Genomic DNA, 24,054 nt, shown 5'->3' on the forward strand with positions numbered 1-24,054 from the left:
AGGAAGTGAAGGAAAGTGCAAAGCACAGGAAGTGGAGGGCCTCTGGTTGCAACAGCCTGGCTTATTTATTAGCCTTGTAGTCCCAAAGCCTCTTCCCAGCATGTGGCTGGATTTTTTAATTTGTTCATTTAAAAAAAAATCCCATATCCAATAAACCATTATTTAAATAAAGTGTCCCAAAGCCTACTCATAGCCCCAAGGAGCTGTACTGATTGGCAGGGGATAGCCCCTCCTGTTTACCATAGCCACACTCTCTGCTCCATGGTACCAGGGACAGCACTGGAGCTGCTACCACCTGCACTACTGGAGGTTCCCCAATGCTGGAGGAATCAGCCCCTGACCCTTTAAGCCAGGTTTAAGGCTGCTTTGTGCTGCTGTGTGAGTATGGCTAAGGATGTGTCTTTAAAGTAAGGACTCACATAGTGCCATACTGACCCAGTGCTGGACTGCTCCATCCTAGAGACCTTTAAGTGAAGGCCAGGCAATAAAACTGTTAAGCTGCGGCAAAGGATGAGAGAATGTATCAATGATTTAAAGGTTAATTAACATGGCAAGAATATTGCCATTATTACAAAAAAGCCCCGAACATTAGAAACCCAGGAAATTCAGAGTTAAGATGAAATAAAACTGTACATTTCCATGTTCTCAGTTGTTTGGGTTTCTGTTAAGGCACCCAATAAAGCAATAAGCAAAAGACCCTGTGGGGGCAAAAACATTTAAAATGGGTAATTTTTGCTTACGTAGCAAATAAATATCTGTAATCCAGCACTTTCCAAATGCTCAGTAAAAGACAAAGTCTCATACCCTATTGTAAGCTTCCCAGGTGTCAAACCAATTGGTTAGTTCAATCAACAGTTGGAGGGAGATAAGAAGTAGAATGATTTATTTGATGCTTGCTAAGCAAATTCCCCAATCTGAGACATCATGAGAAAATTCAGGAGGAAATGTATTACTTTTCTATCCAAAAAGTTAGAAGGCAATTTAAAAAAAAATGGAGCACATAAAGGAAAACTACCTACAACTTTAATTGCTTCTTGTTTCATGGCCACTTTGAACAATTTTATTGAGTCCCATTTTCAAAATGAATCTAGGTACCTAGGAGCCTAAATCTGATTGAAAGTCAATGGAACTTGGGCTCCTAAGTGTCTGAGTCACTTTTGAAAATGGGACTTATTTTACTCCATATTTTGTATACAACTTTAGCTACACACATATGTATTATAAACTAGATCAGTAAATGTCATTTTAAGAACATAAGTGCCCTGCAGAAGTGCTCCATGAAGCTCGAAAGCTTATCCCTGCCACGTACAAAACTTGCTGCAATAAAAGATACTGCCTCACCCGTCTTGTCTCTCTTTTATGAACAGAAGCTGTAACAAAGAAGAAAAAGAAAAAAAAGCTACTTACATTTATCCAAAGTCATAGCAAAAAGTACGCTTCTGGATGTGTGCTTTCAGCACATGATGGAATTAATACAGAAATGCTGCTCTGTATGTGTGCAACAAGTAGTTTTCAAACAAAGGCATAACATTTCCCTATCATACCTTTCTTTCACACTTGCCAATCACAGTCCTCCCTGGGGTTCTGGACACACGCCAACTTTGCAGATTGATTGTTGAAAGCATAAAAAATGCAGTCGGGAATAAGGACACTAAGTAAAGAAACTCACCTTTCTGGTTCAATGTGGTGTCTTTTTTGTTTTGGATTCGACTGGGTTTTGGGCGAAGTTTGTCTGGTTACAGATTACATGAGAGAGTAAAGTCCAGACGGTTACAGCTCACTCTCATTCCTCAGCTTCATTGACCTTTACACCCTCCCTCCCCCAGGGCCGGTGAAAGGAAGTTTTGCACTTCCACCTTGTGCCCCCCCCAGCCCTGCGGCAGCTCCACGCCCTCCCTCCACCCTGAGGTGCGCCCTCCCCCCGCGGCAACCCCCCCCGCCCTGAGGCACCCCCCTGCAGCAGCTCCCCACCCCCTGGCCCGGGGATCCGTGCGGCAGCTCTGACCCAGAGGAACCCCTGGGCTGCCGGCGGCGCGCTGACCCAGGGGAACCCCTGGGCTGCCTGCCAGCGGCTCAGACTCCCTCTCCCTCCCAGCGCAGCGGCCGCTGTTAAAAGAAAAAAAAAAAGCACTTTTTGGCGCCCCCAAATCTTGGTGCCCTAGGCAACCGCCTAGTTGGCCTAAATGGTAGCACTGGCCCTGCCCTCCCCACATCTGTGTAGCATTGAAATTCAAATGCGTTCCTATTTGCTCTCAAGAAAAAAAGAAAAATGCACTAATTCTGAATGGCTAACCATAGTAACCAAGACGACTGAGCCATGCAGGCAGATCAGGTGGTTGCTTGGGTCTGCAAAATATTTAAGGCCAGATTGTGGCTGGGGGAAGGGAAAAGTGAAGTCACAATGTGCATGCCCTCATTCCCTTGCAGCTGGGGTGAGAGCAGGCCCATGGCCCCACCTCCATCTATACTGGCCAGCAAACCTGCATCAGGGTGGGGGTGAGAGGAAGGAAAATTTATAGACTGCACCCCTATGAAAAAAGACTGTGGTTTAGAGGAATTCTGGCTGGGTCACTCACACTTGGTGTGGCTCCTCTCCACAAATACACTCCACTTGACAGCTGAAGCGTAGCCATTCAGGGACGTACACCCTTGAATTTTTGGTCACAACGCCACAAACATTTATGTATTGTCCACACTAGAACTTACAACTATGGGAGCTAACACATGTTAAAGCACCCCTAAGACAAGGTAGGTGTGAGCTAATATCTTTTATTGCACCAGTTTCTGGTGGTGATAGAGACACGCTTTCGAGTTACACAGAGAAGAGCTCCGTGTTGCTTGAAAGCTTGTCTCTTTCACCAATAGAAGCAGGTGCAATAAAAGATACTACCTCCCCTGCTTTGTCTCTCTCATATCCTGGGATCAATATAGCTATGACAATGCAAAAAGCAGGACGACACCTTTCCGGGTATACATACCCTAAATGACAATCTTGTCTAAATTATGAGGGTTGTCTACGGCAGCCAAAACAAAACAAAGAACCCACAGGTTCCAAGGGCTAATGCTACAGCCCTGTAGTAATCTATCTAAGGTACTTAAATGACATCCATTGCTGTAGCATCTGAGCACTTCACAGTCTTCCCTGTATTTTCCTCCCCAAGCTCCAATGAGGCCAGGAAGTGTTATTATCTCCATTGTACAGATGGGGAACTGAGGCAGAGAGAGGCTTCCCAAGGTCACACAGGAAGTCTGAGGAAGGACTTGAACCCAAGCAGAGGAGGGAATTGAGTCTGGGTTTCCCAAATCCCAGCCTAGCCCCTGGACCATCCGTTCTCACACAAAGCAAACACACATAAGAACTGGCAAGGTAAGCAACTCAATAAATTCAAAGCAAACTCTCTGGAAGAGCTGACGTGTTTATTACTTTAAAGAGATTGTTAATAAAGGAACAGAACTGAGCCAACTGCACACGATCTTCAGCACCCAAGACTTCCAGAAAGAGCAGCACAGCCACAGACAGGAGCAATCATCATTGCCATATGGATGAGTCTGCCGGTTAACTAGCCCGGCCTCAAAAGCAAATAGCCAAGGATTTTTCCCTGTGAGGTGTGTAATGTTGCATTCTATATGATTGTATGAATGTATGCTGATGAGTATGAATATAATGTAACTGGAATATGCTTCATGCAAAAGTCTCTTGTAAGGTATCATTACAAAGCTTATAATCTGAGTGTGGTCATCCTAGTTGTATAAATGTATCACTCTTGTATCTGAAACTCGAAATATAAAATATAACTCTGAGGGTCTATTGTAATTGTGTGAAGTGTGGGTCATTAATGGTGGTTTGGAATCTTGATGGCTCCTATTAACCAGGACAATTGTCTGTAGATGGCTCTGTTTTACTTGTGAGTCTTCCTGTATACGTGTGTGCTGGCAAGTGGGTGATGAAGTCTTACAGTGACATGTGATCATGTCACCTGAACTGGAATCCATCTTTAACCTTGTGCTTTTCCATTGAGAAGGGGAGAGGGTGGGAACCCAGAGGGACAAAGGATTCCTGCCTTATGCAAAAGATATATAAGTGGGTGGAACAGAGAAAAGGGGGGAGTCATCATGAGAAATCCCCTAGCTACCACCTGAGCTGGAACAAGGGCTGTACCAGGGGAAAGGATTGTGCCCTGACTAGGAAGATGTCCAGTCTGTGAAAGAAACTTATTGAAACATCTCTGATGGTGAGATTTTATCTGTATTCAGTTTTATTAGTGTATTAGACTTAGATTTGCGTGTTTTATTTTAGTTTACTTGGTAATTCATTTTGTTCTGTCTGTTACTACTTGGAACCACTTAAATCCTACTTTTTGTATTTAATAAAACCACTGTTTACTTATTAATTAACCCAGAGTTTGTATTAATACCTGGGGCGGGGGGGGGGGCAAACAGCTGTGCATATCTCTCTATCAGTGTTATAGAGGGCGAACAATTTATGAGTTTACCCAGGATAAGCTTCATACAAGGTAAAACGAATTTATTTGGGGTTTAGACCCCATTGGGAGTTGGGCATCTGAATGGTAAAGACAGGAACACTTCTGTAACTTGCTTTCAGTTAAGTCTGCAGCTTTGGGGCATGTGGTTCAGACCCTGGGTTTGTGTGAGAGCAGACTGGTGTGTCTGGCTCAACAAGACAAGGTGCTGGAGTCCCAGACTGGCAGGGAAAGCAGGGCAGAAGTAGTCTTGGCACATCAGTTGGCAGTTCCCAAGGGGGTTTCTGTGATTCAATCCGTCACAGGTGCTGAACACCCTTGATGTCAACTAACTCCAGAGAGATTTGAGGAATCTCAGCGTCTTGCAGGTGTGGAGCCTTGCGATTTTAACAACTGATTATTAAAGCCCAGGGACTTTACATTTCCCATTCCTTTATCTGACAAAAGTCAATATTAGGGGAGAAGAGACAATTATGGTCTCCTAGCCAGACCTCCTGCATAGCACAGGCCAAAGAATCCCATCTACTAATTCCTGAATCACGCCCACAGCTTCCGGCTGAGTTAAAGCATCTCTTTCCTAGACATCTATTCCTATCCGATTTAAGCTAGCCCTAAATAAATCACTTTTAAAAGAAATGAGTGTCCACACAGGGGCCTGCACCAGTTTACCATCACACATTTAGTTAAATCTGTGCAATGGTCTCAGGTAGACCAATCTTGGTGTGTAGTTTAGTTAGAGGAGAAATGTTTTAGTGACATTGGTTAAAGTTTGATTTAGTAACCCTTCTGTTCTTACAGGACCTTTGTATGTATTGCTTTCCTGCCTCCCCATATAGAGATATTGTCTAGCCAGAAAAGATTTATACACGCAGGCTGTACATCACACCAGGACTACTTGAAACCAAGAAAAATTGCAGCGAAGAGAGCAAAAAGGCCGATTAGTTTAAGCAAATTGAAACAGAAGTTTGGAGGCTCCTCTACAACTCGTGTTTTTGTGGGCTTCACTGTTCGCTCCCACTGGGTCAGAATGGCATTTCTGGCTCCATCCCACTTCCCCGGCCCAGTCAGGCGGTACTGGTATGCTGTGCATGGACCAAAGAAAATTTTCATGGCCAGGATTGGATCTTTGAAGAGCAGAGTCAGCACACTGGGTTTTGTGCCGATCAAGGAGGCAAGTTCATCAATATACACGAGGCAATCAGTTTTCAGGATCTCATCATAAGACAAACCGAACCTTAATGAATCAGAAAAGAAGGGGGAGGGATGTCATTCTGATCAATAGGTAAAACAGAGGAGATGCCATTGAAATTCAGTCCCATTTGCAGTTATTCTGCTTGATCATCAGTGGGTTTCTTTGAATAGATATTCCAAACTTCCTGTATAATTATATAGCCGCTAGCTAAAAGATGGACTTCAAACACACTAGATATAGTAGACTAATTGAATCCACATCTGGATTTTAGACACCCCTATAAAGAGATAGGGAACAGCTGCCAAATTTGGAACTGCATTCTGATACCTCCCAAAGTTCAGGGGTTTTTAAATCTGTCTCAAAGTCTTTTGCATTAGGTGACATGGCTTACCAGCGAATTTTGTTTTTCTTCGTCTCGTTGATCTCTTCCACCATGGTGCTCACTGGAGGCAGCTGACACAAGCCTAGAAACCAGAAAAGGGAGTGTTGTCATAAAGTGGTGGACCTGTTCAACTTCAGGTGGGATTTTAAACCAATTTAGTTACACTGATGAAAAGGCTGGTGTGGACACTCTTATTTCAGCTTAAACCAGGCTTATTTCAATTTAGCTTACTTCAGTTAGGAGCAGATTTAAACAAAGCTGAAATAAGCCACGGAAATTAGAGCATCCACACAGGTGTTTGTGCCCATTTAGCTAAATTGGTGCCAATTTGTGTGTAGACAAGGCCTGAGTCATTTGGAGCTTGTTCTTGGATTGGAAACCCTGGCTCCTGGTCCCCGAAGGAGAGAGAACTCATGGCTTGTTAGTTGGACAAGTGGCCTAATTGTTCTAATGAATCATCTCAAATCACACCCACTCTTACACCTTGTCTAGACTAGGATTTAAAGAGGTGCTCTCTAACCTTCTGGGAGAAAGCTGAAGCCAGACAAATTCCAATTAGATATAACGCAATATTTTAGCACTGAGGGTGAGTAACCATTGGAACAAACAAAAGGGAAATGGTGGATTCTTTATTTCTTGATGTCTTCAGATCAAGACTGGATGCCCTTCTGGAAGAGATGCTTTAGCCAAACACAAGTTATTGAACTCAATATGGGGGTGGGGTTGAAATTTAAGGCCTGTGCTATACAGGAGGTTGGACTGGCTCATCTAACATCTCTTCTGGCCTTAAACGCTTCGAATCTATGAACATGCTTGAGAAGTCTACTGTTCAAATCTACACTGATTGGCCTACAAGAGATAAACTGGCTGAAGCTCAGTTTCCCCCTAGACCAGTGGCTCTCAACTTTTCCAGATTATTGTACTCTTTTCAGGAAGTTCATACCCCCCAAATTTCACCTCACTTAAAAACTACTTGCTGACAAAATCAAACATAAAAACACAAAAGTGTCACAGCATCCTATTACTGAAAAATTGCTCACTTTCTCATTTTCATCATATAATTATAAAATAAATATTATACTTACACTTCAGTGTGTTTTTTCACTTGTGAGCCTTGTCTGGCATCCTAGCCCCAAGTGGCAGGGCTGATGCCCAAGCCCCAGATGGTGAGACTGATGCACGTAACTGAGCTTCATGGAGCCCCTTGTGGCATGGGGCCCTGAGCAACTGCCTTGCTTGCCACCTCCTAATGCTGGCCCTGCACTTGCAACCCCCCCAAACCTGTCCTATAACCCCCCTAAAGGTTGCACCCCCGGGTTGAGAAACACTGATTTAGATGAGTTGAGTACCACCTGGAAGATCTGTGTACCCCTGCTTGAGAACCATTGCCATAGACTACGGTATCACCAGGGCTTTGTCTGCACCAGACTTCTCAAACATGTTAGTTGGAACGTGTTAGCTAGTGCCTTCTAACAACCTCCTCTAGTCTAGTCTAGCCACTGCTTTGGAGACTCTTTCCCTGATGACTGGGATTTGAATCCTCATCTGTAGGAACCAGGGACCAGAACATGATTTCAGTCACACAGTGTGATTTTGGAGTAACCCTGTTAAAGTCCATGGCATTTACTCTGAAATTACACTGGTATAATTGAGATCAGGAGCTTCCCCAAAGGAGCAACAGTGGCATGGAATGAGTGGATGTGAGATCAAAATCAGGCCCCAGGTGGTCCTGAGTGTAACACTGTTCTCTCTGGTGCTGAGAAACTGCCTCCCTCCAAGAGGCAAGGACGAACCAGCTGCTGGATTCTGCCTGGTTTTAGTGCAGCAGTGGGGAATCCTGTTTGTTACCAGCTCTGCCTGGTAACACAAAAGCTATTCCATTTTTCCTGCCCCTAAAGGGAGATAGTTGCCTATCAGTGGGTCAGGAATTGCCTTTAAGGCCCAGAACTGTGGTGGGGGCTATGATGAGCTGCACAAACCCAGGGGGAGCTCTCGGGAGCATTGTGCCTCAAGGCAACAATGCCTCCTGAAACTCTATAGTGAGTGTGGCCTCTGCACCATCCACAAGGAACTGATGTGAGTGCTCGTGTCATGGCTTCCCAATTGTTACAAACACAGGGCCCCTCTTTTCTCGCCACTGAATACAAATAAACTCCCCTCTTCTTCAAGGGGAGTTACCTGTATTCTAGAGGAAAAAACAAAGCTCCGAAATTCTGTTCAGACAGATCCAGCTCAATATTTCCAAGATGGTTCTTGGAGTATTTCGCTTGTTCATGTAGTAAGGATGTCACTGGGTTGTAAGACGGTAAAGTGTGGAGCAACCCAATTTAGATACCTGTCTATGAGCACCACCTTTCCTAGTCCTGGATGAATCCCTTTTTTGGTCTGTGTCGCGGTGGGGCGACATACCCACTCGCTCACCACCTGTGTCTGAAACATTGCCTTTTTCTTTGAGGAAGTGCTCACATCATACTAACCTTCCTGCTCCACCTACCGTTAAAGACTCGTGTGACCCAGCGAGCTTGAATTTCTACAACTGGCATGACTGCACCAAATGGCTTGATGAGGCCAATGACGGCCAGGGTTGGCTTCTCCAGATGAGGGGGGAAGATATATTTGTACAGGGATGCCTGCTTCTTTTCGACTTTGACAACAGATTCCTCAAGGAAAGGGAAGGAGAACTTGTATCCTGTGGCAAAGACTATGATGTCAACAGGTTCCTCCGTGGGGCTATTTTGAAACACGACTGAGTTTTCCTTGATCTCCTTCAGACTTGGTTTTATGCTGATTTTCCCAGTGATGATACAGCCTGGAAGGTCATCATTCAGCACAGGCTCCCGTATCACATCTCTGCATTGAAACAAACAGAAACACAATCAGAATGCTGGGGCAGCCAAGGCAACCCCATGTGCTTCAGCAAAGAGCTGGAGAATGACCTCTGACCTGGAAGACTCAGAAATGGGAAAGCAGGGTCCCGTTTCCCACCCAACTCCAAACGAGGCTCCAGGGTCTTGAAGTCTTTAATTAAAGTCACCCCTCCTGCAATCTGCTTTATTCACACAAACATCACTGCCACCTCCCCTAGGTTCTGGTCAATTCACGCACAGTACTTTTACAGAGTCACTTTTCAGAGCAGAAACGCACTTCAAAAACTGTCTGAGGGCTGGTCCACACTAACCCCCCCCTTCGAACTAAGATAAGCAACTTCAGCTATGTGAATAACGTAGCTGAAGTCGAAGTACCTTAGTTCGAACTTACCGCGGGTCCAGATGCAGCAGGCAGGCTCCCCTGTCAACTCCGCATACTCCTCTCGCGGAGCAGGAGTACCGCCGTCGAGCACTTCTGGGATCGATCCTAGAAGATCGATTGCTTGCCGCCGGACCCGGAGGTAAGTATAGATGTACCCTGACTCTTTATGAGTCTCTACATAATGAAAGCTTAGTGGGCAGGACTAGCTCCTGGCCACAGGAGTGGCAGAAGGTCCCTAAAAGTGGGTGCCATTGGTGCCTGAACCATGGCCTGGCCCCCTGTGCTGCCCCTTCCTCCTCCCCTGAGACCCCGCTCCTGTGTGCTGCCCCTTCCCCCCCCAAAGCCCCCTCCCACATGCCACCCCTACCCCCCTGAGGCCATGCTCCTGTGTGCCTCCCCTTCCCCCCTGAGGCACCGCTCCCATGCCACCTCTTCCCCCAAGATCTCGCCCCCCTACTCACTTCTCTCCACCCCTCCCCCCACATCACTCTCCCTATAAGTGGGAGGGCCATGGCTCCCTGCCCCCCCCCCCCATTCCAGCACCCCTGCCTGGGACTGTACAATGCTAGTGTTCCCCTCCTCTATACAGAGCAGGCCAGGAGACCCGCTTCTTCAGCTCTCCTATGAAAACCTAGCTGATCAACATCCCTAACCCTGCTCTCTGGTGTAGATTTATACATTCCTATGTTACACCTAGGGTTGCCAGGTGTCTGGTTTTCAACCAGAACCCCGGTCGAAAAGGGACCCTGATGGCTCCGGTCAGCACTGCTAACCAGGCCATTAAAAATCTGGTTGGTGGGGCTGGCAGGCTCCCTACCTGGCTCCGCACTGCTCCTGGAAGTGGTGACATGTCCCTCAGCTCCTGGGCGGAGGCGCAGCCACGGGGGCTCCATATGCTGTCCCTGCCCTTCCCCAAGTACAGGCTCTGCAGCTCTCATTGGCTGGGAAACGTGGCCAATGGGAGCTGTGGGGGTGGCATTTGTGCGTGGAGGCAGTGTGCACTGCACAGAGCTGCCTGGCCCCTCTACGTAGGAGCCGAGGGACATGTCGCTGCTTCCGGGGAGCCCCCTGAGGTCAGCACCACCCAGAGTCCACTCCCCACACCCACTCCTGCACCCCCACTCCCTGCCCCAGCCCAGAGTCCCCTCCTCAAACCTGCCCCATCCCCTCTCCTGCATCCCAACCCCGTGTCCCAGCTTGGAGCCCCTCCGGCACCCAAACTCCCTCCTGGAACCTGCACCCCCTTGCATCCCCTACCCCAGCCAGGAGCCCCCTCCCGCACCCTGAACCTCTCATTTCTGGCCCCACCCCAGAGCCCTCATCCCCCTTTCGCACCCCAACCCCCTTCCCCAGCTTGGTGAAAATAAGCAAGTGAATGAGGGTGGGGGAGAGTGAGCGATGGGTGGGGGGAATGGAGTGAGCGGAGGCAGGGCCTTGGAGAAGGGGCGGGGCAGAGGCAGGGCCTCAGGGAAGGGGCAGGGCAGGGGTGTTTGGTTTTGTGTGATTAGAAAGTTGGTAACCCTAGTTAAACCCTCGACATGTGGGTTTGCATTGCTCCTCTAACACATTGTACGTCATTAGCTAGGTGCACTTTCCTCTTCCTTCTCTAACTCAGTAACCAATATACCACCACATGGAACAGAAACGCAGGATATACCTGTCCTTAGGTATCAGGCCGTAGTTTGCATGGTCAAACCACTGACTCGTCCTGTGCGCAACCAGCCACGTTGTAATGGGCCCAGGGAGGGAATTCCGGATCACATTCATGAAACGAGTTAGGAAGACCATGTCCCATGGGTAACCATTGTCAAACACCCGACTGATCACCCACGCACCTCGGCCAGTGCTGATCATCACCTAGAAGACAACAGAGCAGCAAAGCTTTGGAGGGTGAATTGCTTTCCTTGCGTTTATTAAACTAATCCCAGACAAGGATCGTCCCCTGACTTTACCCAGCTAGCCAATGAGCAAAGACTTCGAGGTCTCTCAGAATTGTGAGAGGGAGGTGTAGGGGTAGGACAAAGCCACCTTTGACTCCTCAGTCCAACTGCTGCAAACTCGGAGACCACAATGCCATAAAGACACTGTTGGGTTATGTTAAAGGACTAGACTGTTGGGTCTGGTAGCACTTTTCTTTGCCTCATGGGTCTCTGAAAAAGCAATATTCCCATTCTGTGGAAATAACCTCTAGAACAGTGGTCCCCAAATGTTGAGGATTACCCCCATCCGCACCCCCCTGGGTCCGGGAGCAAGCCTGCAGCTCAGGAGTGGGGGACGTGGACAGGGGTAAGAGGGTTGAGGGTAGGGCTGCAGCTGGGGATGGGTCTGGGGCCGGGAGCAGGGCCAGAGCAGAGGCCAGGGACTGAAGCTGGGGGCTGAGCTGCAGTTGGGCTGCGGTGGGGGTGGGGCTAGAAGTCCAGGATGCAGCTGTGGATGGGACTGGAGCAGAGCTGGGGGCAGGGACGGGCTGGGTAGCACTTCCTCCCCACCCACTGTGGGGGCTGGCCCAGGCTCTGCCATGCCCCCACCAAGGTTCCTCCGCACCCCCACAATTTAAGGACCTCTGCTCTAGAATCAGGTTCTCAGCTCCTTTCTCTTGACAGTTCGTCTGTGTGGTTTCTAAATGGCTTCATTGCTGCCCATCGCTGCATATAACAAAAATTAACATCACCCTTCCTGCAGGTTTGAAAGGAGCTGGAAGAACTGTACCTTTTTAGCTACACGACTGGCCTCAATGGCGATATCCACTCCAGAATTCCCCATGCCAATCACAAGGACTCTCTTCCCCTCAAACACATCTGGATGCTTGTAATAGCGGCTGTGAAAGTACTTGCCTTGAAATGTCTCTATCCCTGTGAGGAAGAGGGGAAGGGTATCTGGCAAATATCACTTAAATAATAGTCAATTATAATTCCAGGCTATATCCTGGAGTCCATTGGTGTTAATGGGAGGTGTGTTTTGGTAGTGAGGACAGAAAAAAAATGACCTCACAATTTGGCTTGTTGCTATTATATTTTTCAGGAGATAAATGGTCCTAGTAACCTTAATCTTTGCCCTTTCTTGGAGACTTTCTCCTGAAGAGGGGAGGGGACCTAATTCCTAAGGCCCAGTCAGAGAAATGGAGTGACTTCTTTAGGGGATACGGTAGATTCTCCCATACTTGGAATCTTCCTATGCAGACTGGACACTTTTCTAAAAGGGAGGCTCTAGTTCCAATTCAAGTGATGGGCTGGTGCAGACAATGTCTGGGAGAGGTTCCACGGCCTGTATGATGCAGGAGGTCAGACTAGGTGACCCTTTTGGCCTTGGACTCTCCCCTCCTTGCGCTGCAGACACAGTCGTCAGCAGAGCCAAGGAGGAAAAAGCAGATAGAACTGTCCCCACCCCACTCCTCCTCCTCCCACAGAAACCAGAACTAGAAGAATCACCAAGAGTCACGGTGGAGTCTCCATCACTGGCAGTTTTTAAATCAAGAGTGGATGGTTCCCTAGGAATTATGTTGGGGAAGTTCTCTGGCTGGTGCTATACAGGAGGTCAGGCTAAATGATCACAATGGACCCTTCTGATCAGGGAATCTATGACTGGAACAGGGGAGAGAAGGAACTACCACCTCCTGATCCCTCAGCCCCCAGCAATGAATAAAGCAAACAGGATTGGGCCCCGAATATTTTAAAGTGATTTGTATGGCTCTGAGTGTGTGTGTGTGTGTGTGTGTGTGTGTGTGTGTATGTAAGTGTAACTAACAGTGCTGGGGTTACTATATCTTTAAAAAAGTGCTACAATAGAGACCTGACAGCACTACAGTCTTCTGGACAATCACACTAGACCTACTGTAGAACTACGCTTGTAAGGGCAACTGATTCAGAAATAAACAAGACATTCTAACCCATGGCCAGCAATGATTTGGTGACGGGACCCTAGTCCCACTGCAACCCCTTTAGGAATATACCACTGGAAACTTTGATAGTCCATTCCTCCCGCTCCAAAGTGAGCTCTGTGGTTAGAAAATCTGAGATAATGTAACTGCAGACAATGTTTAAAAACTCTGATGGTAGCACAGAGCAATAGCCAGTTCCTCCTGGTGGTCCAGAGAGACGGCTGTGTTTAAACACCAATTGGGAGAACCCAGGTTATTTAAACAAAAACAAACAAACAAACAAAAACAGCAAAACCTGCTGTGAACCTTTCCTCCTCATTCTTGAGAAGCACTTAACAAAATTAAATGGTGGCGAAAGATTAGGGAAAGGCCTACAACTTCTGTCTGGGGATTATGGGCCAAATTCAAATGCTGCTGTAATCAGGTGCAACTCCAAAGAAGCTTTGTCTACTTTCACCACAGATAAATTTGGCCCAGTGCTTTTTTTGTTGCCCTAACCTACACCAATAACACACTTTCTAACTTGTTAGTGCAGCCAGCTTCTCTGAATAGCCTTCTCAAGAGAAATAATCTTGTCCCTTGGAAGCATGCCTATCAATTAGCCAGACCTGAAAAAGGGACAGCTGGAAAACGAAAGCTTTTCCCTAATTACGCATGTCAATATGACGGCAGTCGCCAGATCCAGGAAATTAGAACATGGAAACAAAAATGTTTCCATCTGTGGATTTGTTAGTCTTCTTGCCAAACACAGAAATGCTTAATAGTAAACACAAGACATCCTGTACCAGGAAAAGACTCCAGCGGCAGGGATGGATCAGAGAGATAGCCAATGCAAACCATAACAGCATCAAAGACAGATGACTCCTGCTTCCCATTAGACTCCGTGACAATAGCCCACTGGCCAGTGGCAGAGAAATCTGGGCATTTCCTTACACTGATGACTGTGGTCTGAAACATTGAACCAAACAAATATCGTCCATCAGCATGAGATCTGAGTGTAACAAATATAAGTAGAGAAAACAGTCTATGACAATGTGTGCTTGGGAAAATTTGCTGGACCATTTTCCAGATAGGGAGGGGGACAGCCCTGACTTTGGCCTGGGGGGAGATTTATTTAAACCATGAGTAGAGCTGGTCAAAATTTGCCACTTTCACAAAACCAGAATTGTCCATGAGAAAGTTTCCATTTTGCAGAAAAAAACTGATTTTCTGTTGGGAAAATTTTTATGACAGCCTCCTGGCTGCCTGCCTGGAATGCTCTTATCAATTTAACCTTTTGACAGTAAAAGAGACAAGCTTTCCTGGAGGGCTGCAGAGGCAGAGTCCAGGTGCTTTGCCTCTCTGCTTCTCCCGCACCCCGCAGCTCTGGGAGCCAGAGATGGAGGCTGAGTTCTTTTACATCCCCAGGGGAGGTGTCTTGTTAATGTCAAGTGAAATTGACAAGAGTCTTCCAGATGGTCAGCTGGGAAGCTGCAAAGTTTTCAGTTCTGAAATGGATTTTTTTCTTGAAAACTCTTCCTGCAACATAACAACAATAAAAAATTGCATTTCTGACATTTTGTCCCAGTTTGGGACTTCCCCCCTCCCTAAAGTCATCACATTTTTTGTGAGGCGGGGCTTTCATTTTTCAGCCAACTCTGATTGTAAGTTCCTCTGGGCAGGGACTGTCTTTTTGTTTATGTTTGTACAGCGCCTGTCACAGCAGGGCCCTGGACCACATTTTCAAGGGTATTTAGGCACCTGAGGATGCAGATTGGCAACTAGTGGGGTTTTCAGAAGTGCCTAACTCCTGTTGATTTCAGTGGGAGTTAGGTACCATGATGCTTTAGAAAAATCCCATTAGATGCCTCTGCATCTTTAGGCACCTAAATACCTTTAGAAATCTGGCCTCTGGTCTGGGTGGGGCTCAATACAAGTTATACATATTAAATAGCCTGCCTCGGAGAGGTGTATGATTCCTATGATCCTTGTCTCACACCACCCAAGCTCAGCACTTTCAGTGCCAAAAGCATGAGCCTAGACTGCTTACGTGAAGAAGTTACTCCTTCAGCTGGCAGTTCTGGTAGACTGTTATCCTCTCATGTGGACCAGCCGCTACATTTTATAGCTCACCTTGAACTGGATGTGCTTCAGAAGGCCAAAATGCTTGGCATACATCCTGAGATACTCCAGGACTTGGGAATTGGACAGAAAGACTGGAAAATCCTCAGGATACGGGAAGTCTGTGAAGGCCGACATCTCCTTGCAGGTGTTACTGACCACGGATTTGTAAAGGCTGGGCCTCCCATCTTCAACATGTTCCTATCAGCACAGCGTCACAGGGAAGAGTGAATGCATTCTGCACATGCAGCCAGGGAGAGAATATGCCTATCAACCCCTTTTTGTTCATAGCGTTTGGTTTCCACTCATGGAGGGACACAGACGAGATTAGGAATTAGAATTTGGCCCAGGCTGTTGCACTTACAACAGAATTAATCTGATCTCTTTATCTGGGGCCAAATCACAGCTGATCTCTGCACAAATGTCATGGAGGGGCAACAGCAGGGCCCCTTTCCTCTGCCTTGTGCAGCTGCACAGAGGGCAGGGGGGACGTCAACACCAGCATTCCCTAAGGGCCCAGTGCAGAGGGAAGCACTAGACACCCGAGAGGGAGCACTGCCTCTGGAGCACTGCTAGATGAGTCATCTGAGACCAGGGCCCTCTTCCCTTCCACACCAGTTAGCACTCTGGTAGGAGACCATTCTACAGCCTTTTATTATAGCTGTGTCCATGGTGGCACTCTGCCCGCATCACCACTCCATGGGCAGAATGCCTCCTCCAGAATGCATGTGTCTGCCGTCCTACTGCCGTTGTGGCTGCAGCACCTACCACCTGAGCCTTGATGTTGGGAAGGAACGTTCCATCGTGGCACATTGACAGCAACCTTAAGGGCTGTTTCCCCTATCTCTGGGACACAGAGGGTAAGAACGTAAGAACGGCCCTACTGAGTCAGACCAAAGGTCCATCTAGCCCAGTATCCTGTCTTCCGACAGTGGCCAGTGCCAGATGCCCCAGGGGGAATGAACAGAACAGATAATCATCTAGTGATCCATTCCCTGTCGCTCATTCCCAGCTTCTGGCAAACAGAGGCTACAGACACCATTCCTGCCAATCCTAGTTAATAGCCACTGATGGACCAATCCTCCATGAATTTATCTAGTTCTTTTTTGAACCCTGTTATGGTCTTGGCCTTCACAACATCCTCCGGCAACATCACAGGTTGACTGTGTGCTGTGTGAAGAAATACTTCTTTTTATTTGTTTTCAGCCTGCTGCCTATTAATTTCATTTGGTGATCCCTAGTTGTGTTATGAGAAGCAGTAAACAGCACTTCCTTATCTACTTTCTCTACACCAGTCATGATTTTATAGATCTCAATCATCTCTCCCCTTAGTCGTCTCTTTTCCAAGTTGAAAAGTCCCAGTCTTATTAATCTGTCCTCATACGGAAGCCATTCCATACCCCCTAATCATTTTTGTTGCCCTTTTCTGAACCTTTTCCAATTTCAATATATCTTTTTTGAGATGGGGAGACCACATCTGTATGCAGGGCTGGCTCTAGGATTTTTGCCGCCCCAAGCAAAACCAATTTTGGCCGCCCCCCTTCCCGTTTTTTTCTTACCCCACCCCCGGCCCCGCCTCAACTCCGCCCCTTCCCCAAATCCCCAGCCCTGCCTCCTCCCCCCAGGCTCTCAAGCCTAGGAGGGAGGGAGGGAAAGGGAGAAGCAGCGCGTGCGCTGCGGCCACTCGGGGTCTCCCCCTCCCCCCCAGGCTCTCAAACCCGGGAGGGAGGGGGAGCAGCGGCCCGCGAATCAGCTGTTTCGCGAGCCACGGCCACTCGGGGTCTTCCCCTCCCTCCCGGGTTCTCAAACCCAGGAGGGAGGGGGAGATCCCGAGCGGCTGCGGCGCGCAAATCAGCTGTTTCACGCGCCACGGCCGCTCGGGATCTCCCCCTCCCTCCCGGGTTTGAGAGCCTGGGAGGAAGGGCGAACAGCAGCGCGAGTGGCAGCAGTGGAGGTGAGTTAGAGCGGCCAGGGCACATTTTTAGGGGCGGCATGGCCCATGCCAGAATGCCGCCCCAAACACCAGCTTGTTTTGCTGGTGCCTAGAGCTGGCCCTGTCTGTATGCAGTATTCAAGATGTGGGCGTACCATGAATTTATATAGAGGCAACATGATATTTTCTGTCCTATTATCTATCCCAGGTTCGGCCGATCGTGGCTCCTACTGGCCATGGTTCGCTGCTCCAGGCCAATGGGGGTGGTGGGAAGCGGCGCGGGCCGAGGGATGTGCTGGCCGCCGCTTCCCGCCGCCCCCATTGGCCTGGAGCGGCGAACTGCGGCCAGTGGGAGCCGCGATCAGCCGAACCTCCGGACGTGGCAGGTAAACAAACCAGCCCGGCCCGCCAGGGTGCTTACCCTGGCGAGCTGCATGCCAAAGACTGCTGATCCCTGATCTATCCCTTTCTTAATGATTCCCAGCATTCTGTTTGCTTTTTTGACTGCTGCTGCATATTGAGTGGATGTTTTCAGAGAACTATCCCCAATGACTCCAAGCTCTCTTTCTTGAGTGGTAACCGCTAATTTAGACCCCATCATTCTATATGTATAGTTGCAATTATGCTTTCCAATGTGCATCACTTTGCATTTATCAACATTAAATTTCATCTGCCATTTTGTTGCCCAGTCACCCAGTTTTGAGAAATCTTTTTGTAGCTCTTCGCAGTCTGCCTGGGTCTTAACTATCTTTAGTAATTTTGTAACATCTGCAAGCTTTGCCACCTCACTCTTTACCCCTTTTTCTAGATCATTTATGAATATGTTGAATAGGACTGGTCCCAGATCAGACCCCTGGGGGACACCACTAGTTATCCCTCTCTGTTCTGAAAACTGACCATTTATACCTATGCTTTGTTTCCTATCTTTTAACCAGTTACCAACCCATGAGAGCACCTTCCCTCTTATCCCATGGCGGCTTACTTTGCATAAGAGCCTTTGGTTAGGGACTTTGTCAAAGACTTTCTGAAAATCTAAGTACACTATATCCACTGAATCCCCTTGGTACACAAGTTTCTTGACCCCTTCAAAGAATTCTAGTCCAGGGTATTTCTACACTGCAATTAAAAACCCCATGGCTCGCCCGTGCCAGCTGATTCAGGCTTGTGGGGCTCTGGCTAAGGGGCTGTGTAGACCTTTGAGCTCAAGATCGGGCTCAGGGGCCCCATGAGAGGGGAGGGTCCCAGAGCGTGGGCTTCAGCACGAGCCTGAATGTCTACACTGCAATCAAACAGCCCCTTAGCCTGAGCCCCATGAGCCCGAGTCAGCTGACAGTGGCCAGCCACCAGTGTGTAACTGCAGTGTAGACACATCCTGAGGGAACATTTGAGCATGTTCCACGTAATCAAGTCCCTGAGACTATGGGGGGAGGGGGAGGACATGGACGACGACATCTGTGACTCTCGTCCTTCCCACCTTCCCTTTCTTGTCCCCATGGGCCTTTAAGGGGGTGGCTTCACCGGACAGAGGGGTGTCTGAAGTGTTTTCTGCACTCCTTGCAAATTAAAGCACTGATTTTCCCCTTCTCACACAGGGACAGTGTGAAAGACAATGGACTCAAACACTGGGAAATTTGTTGCCGATGTTTTCACTTAGGCTTAAACACAGCTGAATTCTGTTGCATTGCATGGCACTTTGTCATACCGGCTGCTCAGGCCAATTACTAGGCAGTTCTTAAGACATTTTGCCAACTCCAGTCATTTTTTAGGAAGAACTTCCAGGAGGGGGAGTGGATTAGAAGAACAAACATGGGATGAGGGAGTCAGGGCTCTTAAAATTGTATCCCTCAGTTGCCAAAAAATTACTGGTGTGATCTTGGGCACATTTTAACTTCTCTGTGCCTCAGTTTCTCCACCCATCAAGTGGGGTTAATAATACAGCGGATGCCGGTTATTAGCAAGCTTGATAAAGACAACTTGTGGTTATTAGCAACATTTTCCCTCAAAACCGATCCCATCCCCTTCACTTTAATGTTAACGACTTTCAGATATTAGCAACTGGCTTGTTGCTTATTGACAATTCTTTTGGAAGAGACGTTCCCCTTGTAATGAATTTGCTGGCTTTGAGTCTGCAACCCAGACAGCTGGTTGGGAGATACTGTGCAGCCCCATGGGCCCCAAAGGACCTCCACCGTCCATGGAAAACCCTGGCTGCAGGCAGATTTGTGGATTGCAGCCAGGGAAGGAAGCACTGGGACCTGCTGAGTCCAAGTCACCGATGCCAGGGCAGGGTGCAGGGCAAAGAGAGCAGGAGGAAGTACTGTGCAGTCCCACCAGTCCCCAGCACCCCCACCCTTGCTGAAAGCCCCAGCCTCTGCTGTCACAGCTTACATGGGACTTTTGCCATTATTCAAAAGTTGCCAGTAAACTGCTTTTTGCTGTGAAATGAGTAGTTGCTAATGACCAACATCCACTGTGGCTGTCTAACTCACAGGGGCTTCTGAGGATTAATCAGTTACCAGTATGGCCGGTTGAAGATGCTAAGTATCATTGTACAATAAGGATAGACTGGGATCAGGGACTTAGGACCTACTTAATGTAACCCCCTTCCCCTGCCCCCGTTACAGTGCTGGGAATGTGTCCCTGTATGTTTCTGAATTCCATTTGATTCTATGAACTCCATTTTCTACTCTAACCCTCAGTGTGGAATAAAACTTTTGTTTTGTGGCACAATACAGACCATGTCTGAAATTGGGACAATGGCCCACTGTCAGCAGCCCCCCAGGAGAGAAAGAGGGAATGGAAAAGCCCCAGCATGAGAGGAGAAGCAGGAAGAGGTGTCAGGCCCTGCTTTTAAAAGAGACAAGCTCCCTAACAAGAAGGCAAGAGCTCATTGCTAGATGCAGAAAACTGAGCAGGAGGAGGGGCAGGCTGGAGGGCTCTATCCCCTGAAGGCTGCTGATCAAACCCCAAAGAGAGCGCTGAGGTCGCCAAGGGAGGGTATTACATTCAGGTATTCCTTGTTTTCCCATAGATCTGTATCTCATATGTGTTCGAAGGCTATGTCTACACTGGGGCAGGGAGCGTAATCCTCATACCCATGCTAGCTCAGATTGAGCTAGCACATGAATTATAACAATCTAGCCATGTTGGCAGAAGTGGGGACAGGGGCTAGCCACCCCAAGTATGATCCCATCCACGACCCTAGGTATGTACTGGGGTGACTAGCCCAGCTCATGCACCACCTCTCCATTGCTATTTTTAGTACGCCAGCTCTCCCAGAGCAAGGGCAGGTATGTCTGCCCAAGCTGGAAATAACAGTTCCAGCTCCAGTGTAGAGATACCCTGAGAGTAAAGTGTGTGTGCTTAAGGTGTTCCTTCACAAGGGCTAAATTCCTCACTTTATCTGTCACATGTCCCCAAAGGGTTAAACTCGAGTGCCATGCGGGCGGAACTCTGCTGAGAGTGTGCATAAGCTACGTGAGGGGGCCAGCACTGGTCTTGGGGCCTAGGGCAGCATGGAGGGTGCCAGCCAGAGAGTTTGCATCCTGGCACTGTGTCTGAATGCTGCTCAAACCTAGGGGGCTGGGGAGCATGCGGGATCCAAAGGTTGCATCCAATCCAGAGGCCTGGTGACTGCCATGCCCCAGTGTCTGAACAGGACACTGCCATTCTTTGAACAAACTAGTTCTGTTTAAGGCTGCTGTTGAGCTGGATTCATTTTTTGGTTAATGAATAGTCTCTTCTGGTTACTGGCCTGGGATGCACAGGTGTAGCTCACTCCACAGGCAATGAATCCCCTCACTTACTGTGAATCTCCAGAGACCCCCGATGTCATCACTCCTCTCAAAGCAGGTGGGCTCCAGCCCCTCATCCAGGCAGCACTTGATGGAGGTCAGTCCACTCACGCCAGCTCCGATAATTGCAACTCTCTTCACCATGGTCTCCTTTATTGTGGGGAGATCATGCAGTCTTGCTGGTGGGTAGAATTCACGGAACAGAGTTGGTATCACTTCAGTGAAAAGGATCAGCAATGTATATTATAAACAAAGAGGACAGTGTTATGGAGAAAGTAATTACTAGTTCGCCTCTCAGATTTAACAGGCACATCTGCCATTCCTGTTCATTATACAAAAGGGGTTGGATGATCTTAAGTAGCAGATGCTCATGTGTGGTTAAAGAGCAACAGAATTCAGGTAGTATTTGTGATACTGGGGACTGTGCCTTTATGTGCTGAGTTTCCCAGACAGAGAGCTTGTGTGGGGGCACTGTGAATCTCTTGTTATTATGCACAGCCATTTGGGACCAGAGTAAAGGTTGCCAACCCTCCAGGATTGTCCGGGAGTCTCCAGAAACTAAACATTAATCTTTAAAGATTAGGTCATGTGATGAAACCTCCAGGAATATGTCCAACCAAAATTGGCAGGAGACACAGACTAAAGTCCCTCTTGCAAGCACTAAGTGATCACTGAACATTGCAGTGATAGAGTTCTCCTCCAAAGATAGAGACATGGACCTATTAAATTGAATATTGCAACAAGAATGTGGGGTAATTAACAAACATTTAAGGCCAGAAGTGACCACTATCATGATCTAGTCTGACCACCTGCATAAACACAGAATTTTACAATTTTATCCAATAATTCCTCTGCATTGTGCCCAATATCTTGTGGCTGAACCAGGACCTTTTTTAGAAGGACATGGAGGCTTCATTGAAAGAATTCAAATGATAAAGTGATAAAGTCTCCAGCACACAGTTTGGTAAGTTATTCCAATAGTTAATTACCCTCATTGTTAAAAATATGTAACTTATTGCCAGTTTGAATGTTTCTAGCATCAACTCCCAGCCACTGGAATGCCTTATGTCTCTCTGACAATGAGTTTTCTATTAATAAGTTCAAGTTTTAGGAGAAAACAGATTTTTTCCCTTTCACATCTTTTTTTGGTGAAAATCCAATATTTTTCATGGAAAAATTTCAACATCCATGAGGTTTGGGTTTTTTTGCTTGTTTTCATTGACTTTTTTTTAGGAAAAAAAGATAATTTCCCAACCAGTCCATTGCTTCGGTTCCTACCTCCTAGCACGGAAATCTGAATGTATACTTCAGAAATACATCCTGTTTACCTGCTCTTGTTTAGTGAATTAGCACTTTTTCTGCCCAGTAATTGCACCTTTTTGCATCCATCTGTATTTATTAAGGACTCTCTAAAGCCATCTGTTATGAAACAAATACACACTTCAAAACTGAACAAAGTTTGCATAAGGCACATCCTAGCTTCTATTGTCTCAAATGCTTTGAGGCTTGCTTGTCATAGAAGTTCAGCGGCAAATGGGAAAAAAAAATCTGCTTCCAGCTGGTCTATTAGTCAATGCAAAGTTGCAGAGGTGATTCTAAAACAAACCAAATGCATTGCAGGAAAACCGTCCCTAGCCATCTGTACTAGTTAAACAGCTGTGCCTATTAACTGTGTCCCTATTATGTGGTGTCCATTTTACCCTCTACATGCATAGGTTGATTTAGTTCCCTTACCTCACGTCTGTGTCTTGTTTGTTGAAGCCACGTCCCTTCACAAGTGTGTCTGGGCAGCTAGGGAAAGCGTCACTCACTGTAATTCAACTTGCACAGCACTGGAGGAATATTAGACACACAACAACAGGTTCAAGGGAGTGGGGAGTTCTCTTAATGTGGAACCGCCCTCTTTCCCTTGGTAGTTACGCAACTGATCCTTGCTGGCATTGGCAGGAGCAAAGTTCTCAGATGTGGAAGCTGTCTGATCGCTTTCCAAAACCATCAAAGCAAGGGACCTGTGCAATCTGATCTGTGAGACTAGATGGAGATCCAGAGATAGCAAGGGCTGAGGGCTGCTTATTGCTTCAGGGTGGAAATAGCTAAATAGTTCCCCAATCTCAGCAAGACACAAGTTTGGCAAGAAGGGACGCTGACTTGCAAACTGGTTCCACAGCCTGCATTGCACTGAGGAGTTAAAGGGCTTTGGGCAAACTCCTTGCTACTGGTGACACTGGGCCCTGCAAAGGAGAAGCTGGGCTTTTGTTTCCAAAAAGAAGAGAGGTTCTGATTTTCTGTTTCAGCTGAGCCTGCTCAGGGTAGGAAATGTGGGGCAGCAGTAGAAGGCCAAGGAGACTTTGTCACCTTGAACCTCCCTGATTGCAGACCAGGCCCCTGGTTTACATTACAGCACCTTTAGGGCTGCTCTAACTTACATAGGGCTGCCTATGGCCCCAAGAGGCCATCTGGGCAGTTGACAAGAGCCAGGCTACAGCAGGACTCTGGTCATGTCCCTGAGTGTTTGCTACGCCATGGGTTGTAACATGGAGTCCAGAGCCCTTATGTTGACTGTGTGCCACTATTGGAGTGGATGAAGTGGTTGGATTTTCCATCACAATACAGCCCCTAAGTCTCTAGCCCTTTTGCCTGTCTAAAGCAGCCCCGGAAATGAAACCCTATTGTCACGGTATCACAGTTCAGGGCAACTGCCCCTGTGTTTCCCCTCCCTGATCCCTTGAGGTCACTTACTCTAGCCCCCTGGCTCCTCAGCCGTCACCTCTCTTGTACAGAGACTCGCATCTCTCCCCATTCTGACCGGGGGCTTTCCCACGCTGCACAGTTCCCTGGCTACAGTGCGATATCCCCAGCAAGCCAGACTGCCTGACCACGTCAGCATCTGCACTTTGCTTTCTCTCTGTGGGCTCTGAATAGCTGTAATTGCCAGCAGTCACAAGTTCCCACCCAGCTCTTTCTAAGCAAGCACGTTTATCCTTAAGGTGAAAGCATGACAGAGAAAACATACAAAAACATTAAGAGTTCCTATACACATGCTATA

At 47.6% G+C, this 24,054-nt stretch overlaps 2 protein-coding genes across 7 annotated transcripts in view; both read right to left on the reverse strand.

Annotated features, from left to right (window-relative positions):
- The window catches only part of FMO4 (flavin containing dimethylaniline monoxygenase 4), a 34,840-nt gene extending 32,530 nt beyond the window's left edge, over nt 1-2,310 (reverse strand). The window contains exons 1-2 of one of the 5 annotated variants that reach the window (XM_054037285.1): nt 2,294-2,310; nt 1,670-1,732 (exon numbers count right to left, since the gene is read on the reverse strand). The gene's annotated coding sequence lies outside the window, so the exon portion shown is untranslated. Of the gene's footprint in view, nt 1-1,407; nt 1,498-1,544; nt 1,611-1,669; nt 1,827-2,293 lie in introns of those variants that run through there. The other 4 variants (XM_054037289.1, XM_054037284.1, XM_054037288.1 and 1 more) reach the window with 4 other exon arrangements.
- A 1,093-nt stretch (nt 2,311-3,403) lies between these two features.
- Nucleotides 3,404-22,864, reverse strand: LOC128841569 (flavin-containing monooxygenase 1-like). Of its 2 annotated transcripts, none has more exons than XM_054036708.1 (9): nt 22,743-22,864; nt 21,021-21,187; nt 15,294-15,482; nt 13,967-14,129; nt 12,014-12,156; nt 10,962-11,161; nt 8,550-8,905; nt 6,065-6,137; nt 3,404-5,715 (listed from the first exon to the last, which is right to left on the reverse strand). In XM_054036708.1, exons 2-9 carry the CDS (start codon nt 21,150-21,152, stop codon nt 5,373-5,375), a joined length of 1,599 nt encoding a protein of 532 aa, XP_053892683.1. In that variant the 5' UTR covers nt 21,153-21,187; nt 22,743-22,864; the 3' UTR covers nt 3,404-5,372. The 2 variants fall into 2 exon arrangements, with proteins under 2 accessions (XP_053892683.1, XP_053892682.1); XM_054036707.1 differs by having other exon boundaries at nt 21,021-21,223.
- Between the last annotated feature and the right edge of the window lie 1,190 nt (nt 22,865-24,054).

The sequence above is a fragment of the Malaclemys terrapin genome, chromosome 8 (assembly GCF_027887155.1).
Source record: "Malaclemys terrapin pileata isolate rMalTer1 chromosome 8, rMalTer1.hap1, whole genome shotgun sequence".
NCBI classification, from domain to species: domain Eukaryota; kingdom Metazoa; phylum Chordata; order Testudines; family Emydidae; genus Malaclemys; species Malaclemys terrapin.